Source organism: Passer montanus, unplaced genomic scaffold, assembly GCF_014805655.1.
Source record: "Passer montanus isolate IOZ18808 unplaced genomic scaffold, ASM1480565v1 scaffold204, whole genome shotgun sequence".
NCBI classification, from domain to species: domain Eukaryota; kingdom Metazoa; phylum Chordata; class Aves; order Passeriformes; family Passeridae; genus Passer; species Passer montanus.
In genome coordinates, this window is record NW_024366637.1 from 373,186 (window position 1) to 381,589 (window position 8,404).

General features: G+C 41.8%; 1 protein-coding gene across 1 annotated transcript; it reads left to right on the top strand.

Moving 5' to 3' along the window:
- The first annotated feature begins 562 nt into the window (after positions 1–562).
- On the top strand, positions 563–7,382 carry LOC120501817 (homeobox protein Hox-B4-like). The gene is made up of 2 exons (XM_039708515.1): positions 563–807; positions 6,696–7,382. The coding sequence occupies exons 1-2, from the start codon at positions 617–619 to the stop codon at positions 6,832–6,834; spliced, it is 330 nt and encodes a 109-aa protein (XP_039564449.1). The 5' UTR covers positions 563–616; the 3' UTR covers positions 6,835–7,382.
- The last annotated feature ends 1,022 nt before the right edge of the window (positions 7,383–8,404 follow it).

Consider the following 8,404-nt stretch of genomic DNA (forward strand, 5'->3'; position numbering starts at 1 on the left):
AAAAAATGGATTGGGGAAAAAGAACGGATTGGGGAAAAAAAACTGATTGGGGGAAAAAAAAGGATTGGGGAAAAAAAACGGATTGAGGGAAAAAACGGATTGGGGGGGAAAAAATTGATTGGGGAAAAAAGGGATTGGGGAAAAAAAGGATTTGGGGAAAAAGGCCGGGCTCTCCCCTCACCCCCCAATGTTTCCCATCACATTTTGGGTGAATTTCAGGGATTTTCTCCTCCCTGCCCCCTCTCCGGGCTCTCCCCTCACCCCCCAATGTTTCCCATCACATTTTGGGTGAATTTCAGGGATTTTCTCCTCCCTGCCCCCTCTCCGGGCTCTCCCCTCTCCTCCCTCTCCTCCCACCCGGCTCTGGTGGATTTTCCGCCCCTTCCGCCGCCCGATCCGGGTCCCCGTGGCTGCCCCGTCCCTCCCACGTGAGCCCCCCCGTTTTGGGTGAATTTCTCTCCTCTTTGGGTTCCTGATCCGGGGCCCGCGGCCCGGGCGCGATTGGCCGCGGCCGTCACATGGTGAAAGAAACTTTGCGGGGCGGCCGCGGGGAGGAGGGCTTTATGGAGCAGAAAAACGACACGGCGAGAAAAATTATTTCCCACTCCAGAAATTAATGATCATGAGCTCTTATTTGATGGACTCGAACTACATCGACCCCAAGTTCCCCCCGTGCGAGGAGTACTCGCAGAGCAGCTACATCCCCGAGCCCGGCGCGGAGTTCTACGCGCGGCGGGAGCCGGGCTGCGCGCAGCCCGCCCCGGCGTTCGGGGCCGCCTTCCCCGAGCGCCCCTTCGGCTGCGCGGGGCTCCGCGGGGCGGGCGGAAAGGATTGGGGGGAAAAATTGATTGGGGAAAAATTGATTGGGGAAAAAAGGGATTGGGGAAAAAAAGGATTTGGGGAAAAAGGGATTGGGGAAAAATTGATTGGGGAAAAAAGGGATTGGGGAAAAAAAGGATTGGGGGGAAAAATTGATTGGGGAAAAATTGATTGGGGAAAAAAGGGATTGGGGAAAAAAAGGATTTGGGGAAAAAGGGATTGGGGAAAAATTGATTGGGGAAAAAAGGGATTGGGGAAAAAAAGGATTGGGGGGAAAAATTGATTGGGGAAAAATTGATTGGGGAAAAAAGGGATTGGGGAAAAAAAGGATTGGGGGGAAAAATTGATTGGGGAAAAATTGATTGGGGAAAAAAGGGATTGGGGAAAAAAAGGATTGGGGAAAAAAAGGATTGGGGAAAAAAGGGATTGGGGGAAAAAAACTGGATCGGGGGGAAAAAATTGGATCGGGGGGAAAAAACTGGATTGGGGGAAAAAGGGGTTGGGGAAAAAACGGATTGGGGAAAAAACAGATTGGGGAAAAAAAACCTGGATTCGGGGGAAAAAGGATTGGGGGAAAAAAAAAAACTGATTGGGGCAAAAAAAACGGATTGAAGGGGGAAAAAACCCCGGGACTGGGGAGGGGAAAAAAAAAAGGATTGGGGGAAAAAAAAAACGTATTGAAGGGGGAAAAAACCCCGGGATTGGGGAGGGGAAAAAAAAAAAGGATGGGGGGAAAAAAAGGATTGGGGAAAAAAAAAACTGATTGGGGGAAAAAAAAAACGTATTGAAGGGGGAAAAAACCCCGGGATTGGGGAGGGGAAAAAAAAAAAGGATTGGGGGAAAAAAAAAGGATTGGGGGAAAAAAGAAAAGGGATTCTGGGGAAAAAAAAACTCCTGTGAAAAAAAAGCAAAAAAACAAAAAACAAAACTTCGGGTTTGAGGTAAACTCCGAAGGGAAAAAGTCAGGGATTGGGGAAAAAATTGCGGGATCGGGGAAAACAAACTCCGGGTTTTGGGGAAAATTCCGGGACTGGGGGGGAAAACTCCGGGCTGGGGAAAAACCTGCGGGTTTTGGGGCTCGGCGGGCCGGCCTGGCTCCCTGCGGCATCGCTGGGCAGGACTTTGGGTCTGGCTTCGGGTCCTTCATCATCCTCACTCCGTGCGGAATTAACTTTGGGTCTGGCTTCGGCTCCTTCATCATCCTCACTCCGTGCGGAATTAACTTCGGGGTTGGCTTCGGGTCCTTCATCATCCTCACTCCGTGCGGAATTAACTTTGGGGGTGGCTTCGGCTCCTTCATCATCCTCACTCCTCTGCTCGGACAGAATTCACTTTCAGCTTTGCTTTCCCTCCTCACTCCTCTGCTCAAATTTCACTTTATTCCCCCTCTGCCTTCGGTTCCCTTCATCATCCTCACTTCGCTCAGAAGGAACTTTGGGTCCGGCCTTGATCTCCCTCATCTTCCTCACTCGGATGAGAAATAACTTCATTTTCGCCTTGGATTTCTTCGAGCACCATCCTCATCCTCTGCTCAAAAAGAACTTTATTCCCCCCGCCTCTGCCTTCCTCCCCATCCCACTTTATTCAGCAATAACTTTATTTTTGCTTTGTTTTCCCTCATCACCTCACTTTATTCAGAAATAACTTTATTTTTGCTTTGTTTTCCCTCCCCATCCCCACTTCTTTATTCAGAAATAACTTTATTTTTGCTTTGTTTTCCCTCCCCATCCCCACTTTATTCAGAAATAACTTTATTTCTGCCTTTGCTTTCCCTCATCACCTCACTTATTCAGAAATAACTTTATTTTTGCCTTTGCTTTCCCTCCTTATCCTCACTTTATTCAGAAATAACTTTATTTTTGCCTTTGTTTTCCCTCCCCATCCCCACTTTATTCAGAAATTACACTATTTTTGCTTTGTTTTCCCTCATTCCCTCACTTTATTCAGAAGTAACTTTATTTCTGCCTTTGTTTTCCCTCCCCACCCTCTCTCTGATAAGAAATAACTTTATTTTTCCTGGTTTCCTGCACGGTTTTCACTCTCTCTGCTCAAAACAACTTTATTTTCACCCCTGCCTTTGATTTCCCTGCCCATCCTCACTCTGTTAAAAAATAACTTTATTTTCCCTTTGGTTCCTCGCCCTGCCCCAGCTAAAATTTAACTTCATTTCTCCTCCCCCGCCTTTGATTTCCTGGCCATCCTCGCTCTCCCCTCTGCCAAAAATTCCCTTTTTTCTCCTGCTCCCGCCTCGCTCCCCGCACCATCCCCTCTCCGTGCCCGCTGAAAAATAACTTTATTTCTCCCTTTGTTTTCCTGCGCCGTCCTCGCTCTTTTCTCTCCTCAAAAATCAACTTTATTTCTCCTCCCCATCCTAAAAAAATAACTTTGTTTTTACCTCAGTGCGTCTTTTCCCTCCCCATCCTCCCTGCTAAAAATAACTTTATTTTTCCTCGGATTTCCGCGCCATCCTCACTAAAAAAAGAACTTTTCCCCTCCCCATCCTCACTCAATTCTCCATTAAAAAATAACTTTATTTTCAGCTCTGATTTCCCTCCCCATCCTCTGCTCGAAATTCACTTTATTCCCCCTTTTGTGCCCGATTTCCCTCCCATTTTCACTCTATTCTCTGTTTAAAATTCACTTTATTTCCCCCCTTTTTCACTCATTTCCCTCCCCACCCTCACTCAATTCTCCACTATAAAATAACTTTATTTCCCTTTGATTTCCCTCCCCATTCCCCACTAAAAATTCACTTTATTTTCATCTCCGCACCTGATTTCCCTCCCCATCTTCACCCCATTCCCCATCAAAAATTCACTTTATTTCCCCCCTTTTCACTCATTTCCCTCCCCAGCCTCACTCAATTCTCCACTATAAAATAACTTTATTTCCCTTCGATTTCCCTCCCCATCTTCACCCCATTCCCCATCAAAAATTCACTTTATTTCCCCTTTTTTCACTCATTTCCCTCCCCACCCTCACCCAATTCTCCATTAAAAAATAACTTTATTTCCCCTTCGGTTTCCCCCACTAAAATTCCCTTTATTTTCCTTTTTGCCCCCACTCTGCCCCCCCAAATTCCCTTTTTTCCGGCCCCGTAATTGGGATTTTTTGGGATTTCCCCGCCGCGGGCGAGCCCAGCGGAGCGGATTTACGGCTGCCAGCGCCTCATTACCCCGGCCATAAATTCGCTTTTATGGCCGCGGGATCCCGCAAGAATTTATTCACCTTTTAGCGGCTTTTTTCCCTCTTCCATTCGCTACTTGAGCCGCTGGTTTATGGTCACTTCTCTAAAAAATTCCCTTTTTTATTCACTTCTGCGATCATTTTTTTATTCACTTTTTCATTCACTTTTCGATTCACTTATTTGTTCATTTTTAATTCATTTTATTCACTTTTTCATTCACTTTTTATTCATTTTTTATTCATTTTTTATTCATTTTTTATTCATTTTTATTCACCTTTTTATTCATTTTTATCCATTTTTAATTGCTCATTTTTAATTCATTTTATTCACTTTTTCATTCACTTTTCGATTCACTTATTTGTTCATTTTTAATTCATTTTATTCACTTTTTCATTCACTTTTTATTCATTTTTATTTTCTTTTTATTCATTTTTATTCACCTTTTGATTCATTTTTATCCATTTTTAATTGTTTTTATCCATTTTTAATTCACTTTTTCCCAGCCGGGGGAGCCCGCGCTGCCCCGAGCCCTCGGTGCCGATTTTTGGGGTTTTTAATCGGGATTTTGGGGTTGGCTCCTCCTGTTCCTGGGGCCTCCTTGGGGTGTCTTGGAGGATTTTCTGGGTTGAATTTGGGGGTTTTGGTGGATTTGGTGCGTTGGGTTTTCTTCTTCTCCTCCTCCTTTTCTTCTTTATTTATTTATTTAATGTTATTTTTTCCCCGTTTGTTAATTTTTTTTTAAAAAAATTCATTGGTTTTTCTTCTCCTTCTCCTTTGCTTCTTTATTTAATTTTTTGAAATTTGTAGTTAATTTTTTTCTGGTTTATTCTGCCCATCGTGTCTCTTTCTCCCTCTCCTTCCCTTCCTTATTTATTTATTTTTAAATTTAATTTTTCCGGGTTTTCTTCGCCTTCTCCTTTTCTTCTTTCTTTCTTTATTTTTTAACTGCTAATTTAATTTTTTTTCCCGGTTTTTTTTGTCCATTGCATTTTCCTCTTCTCCTTTCCACCCTTTATTTATTAATTTTTGAATTTTTCCACGCTTTTTCTTTTGTCCTTTTCTTCGCCTTCTCCTTTTCTTCTTTCTTTCTTTATTTTTTAACTGCTAATTTAATTTTTTCCCCGTTTTTTTTGTCCATTGCATTTTCTTCTTCTCCTTTCCACCGTTTATTTATTAATTTTTGAATTTTTCTACGCTTTTTCTTTTGTCCGTTGGCTTTTTTCTCCTTCCCCTTTCCTGCCTTTATATATTTAAATTTTGTGTTTGTGATTTTTTTGTTTCCTTCCTTTGTTTTTTTCTTTTTTGTCTTGTTTTTCTCTTTATTTATTTATTTTCTTTGTAAATTTTTTTGTTTATTTAATTTTTTCCTCTGCTTTTGTTTTCTTTCCCCGCCGTGTTTTTCTCTGCTCATTTGATGATTTTTCTGGGAGCTTTTTGGTCTTTATTTGCTTTATTTGCTTTATTTGGCACGGAGCTTTCCCGTATTTGCCTTTTTTTGGTCCTTTTTTTGTTAATCTGAATATTCGCAGTGTTTTTCTGTTCATTTGATGTTTTGCTCTGTTTTTTTTGCCCATTAATTCAATTTTTCGGCCTTTTTTTTCTGATTACCTTAATTGATTTAATTTAATTTTTCAAAATTTATTTATTTTATTTTTTCACCCTGATTTTTTTCCATTAACCTGATTATTTTTTAGTATTTTTTCTCTTAACCTGTTTTCTGCCTATTTATTTTTCTGTTAACCTCTTTTTTTTTTTGCCTTTTTTTCCCTGTTAACCTTAATTTTTATTCCTATATTTTTTCCCTTTTAACCTCATTTTTACTGCATTTTTTTCCTGTTGTCCTTGATTTTTTTTGTCTGGTTTTTTTTTGTTTTACCCTCATTTTTCTGCGTGTTTTATTCCACACGCTTTTTCCTGTTAACCTGACTTGTTCTCACTTTTTTTTTCCCCTTCTCCTGATTTTTTCCTGTTTATCTCCTTTTTTCCTTTTTTTTTGGTTTTTTTTTTTTTTTTTTTTTTACCCGGTTTTTTCCTGTTTTTTTTTTTTTTTTTTTTTTACCCGGTTTTTTCCTGTTTTTTTTTTTTTTTTTTTTTTACCCGGTTTTTTCCTGTTTTTTTTTTTTTTTTTTTTTTTGTTCTGTTAACCCGATTTTTACGCGTTTTTCTTTCGCTTTAATCTGTTTTTTTTTTTTTTCCGGTTTTTGTTTTTTTTTTTGTTCTGTTAACCCGATTTTTACGCGTTTTTCTTTCACTTTAATCTGGTTTTTTTTTTCACCGTATTTGTTTTTCTATTAACCTGATTTTTGGTGGGGTTTTTTGCTATTAATTTGATTTTTTTAATCCTATTTTTTACTCTTTCCCCCCTTTCCCTCCCTATATTCCCCCCTTTACTCCCTCTGCACATTTCCCCCTTTTTCCCCCTTTTTCCGCCCTTATCTCCCCTTTATTCCCCCTTTTTCCCCTTTTTTCCCTTTAATTCCCCCTTTATTCCCCCTTTTCCCCCCTTTTTTCCCTTTAATCCCCCCTTTATTCCCCCTATACATTTTCCCCTTTTCCCCCCGCTTTTCCCCCATACACCCCCTAAAATTTCCCTTCCTTTTCCCCCGTTTTTCCCTTTTTCCCCCTATTTCCCCCAAACATCCCGCTACAATTCTTCCCCCTTTTCCCCCAAACACCCACCTGTGCTGAGCGAGCGCCAGATCAAGATCTGGTTCCAGAACCGCCGCATGAAGTGGAAGAAGGATCACAAACTGCCCAACACCAAGAGCCGCGCGGCGCCCGCGCCCGCCGAGCCCGCCGAGCGCGCCGAGCACATCACGCGCTTGTGACGGGAGCGCCGCGCGGCGCGGGTTCGAGCCCGGCTCGGGGAAAGTCGGGATTTCTGCCGGGGTCCGAGCCCAGATTGGGAAAATTCGGGATTTCTGCCGGGGTCCGAGCCCAGATTGGGAAAATTCGGGATTTCTGCCGGGGTCGGAGCCCAGATTGGGAAAATTCGGGATTTCTGCCGGGGTCGGAGCCCAGATTGGGAAAATTCGGGATTTCTGCCAGGGTCGGAGCCCAGATTGGGAAAATTCGGGGTTTTCTGCCAGGGTCGGAGCCCAGATTGGAAAAATTCGGGGCTTTCTGCGAGGGTTGGAACGGAAATTCCGATTTTTCTGCCTTGGTTGTAGCAGAAATTCGGATTTTTCTGCAAGGGTTGGAGCCGAAATTGGGAAAATTCGGATTTTTCTGCCCGGGTTGGAGCCGAAATTCGAAAAATTCGGGTTTTTCTGCAAGGGTTGGAGCGGAAATGCGGATTTTTCTGCCTTGGTTGCAGCAGAAATTCCGATTTTTCTGCCTTGGTTCGAGCGGAAATTCGAAAAATTCGGATTTTTCTGCCCGGGTTATAGTGGAAAACTCGGAAAATTCGGATTTTTCTGTCCGCTTGTGGTGCAAATTCGGATTTTCCGCCCGGGTTGTAATGGGGGGGTTTCGGGTCTGTGCGGGAGAAATTCGGAAAAATTCCGATTTTTTCCACCCTGATTGGAGCGGAAATTCGGATTTTTCTGCCCTGGTTGCAGCGGAAATTCGGATTTTTCTGCCCAGGTTATAAGGAAAAAAAGCAAAAAATTCGGATTTTCCTCCCGGTTGTAGCGGGAGTTGGGTTTCCGCACGAGCTGGGATGGGAGATTTCAAAAATTCGCATTTTCCCACCCAGATTAGAACGGAAATTCCGATTTCCCACCCAGATTGGAACAGAAATTCTGATTTTCCGCCCAGGTTTTGAGGAAAAATCCGAATTTCCCAGCCCAAAAATCCGCGCCGTGCGGGGACTCTGGCTTGGATAGATTCTAATATATAAATCTCTATATTTGGGGTTTTTGTGTTCTTTTGGGGGGTTTTGGCCTCGGGGTGCGAGGAATTCTCCCCTTGCTGTTGGTATTTTATTGTTATCATTATTAATAATATTATTATTTTATTAAGCCCCCTGTGGGTGCCAAAAAGCAGCTTTTAAAAAGGGATTATTATTATTATTATTATTATTATTATTATTATTATTATTATTATTATTATTATTATTATTATTATTATTATTCATCCCCCCTACGTGTCAAAACTGGACCCTAAGTTCCCCTCTTATTTTTAAATTATTTTTTAATTATTATTTATTAATATTGTTTTATTAATCCCCCGTGTGTCAAAACCCGACCCCTCTTTAAATTCTCCCAATCATTATTCATTAATTCTTTTAATTATTATTATTTTATTAATCCCCTGTGCGTGTCAAAGCTTGACCCCTCTAAATTCTCCCGCTTACTGTTAATATTTAATTACTTTAATTATTATTTTATTAATCCCCTGTGCGTGTCAAAGCTTGACCCCTCTAAATTCTCCCGCTTACTGTTAATATTTAATTAC

Coding starts and splice junctions, on each gene's coding strand:
- LOC120501817 (XM_039708515.1), top strand. CDS start 617: ATGATCATGAGCTCTTATTTGATGGACTCGAACTACATCGACCCCAAG. Junction 808..6,695: donor CGCCCCTTCGGCTGCGCGGG/GCTCCGCGGGGC, acceptor ACCTGTGCTGAG/CGAGCGCCAGATCAAGATCT.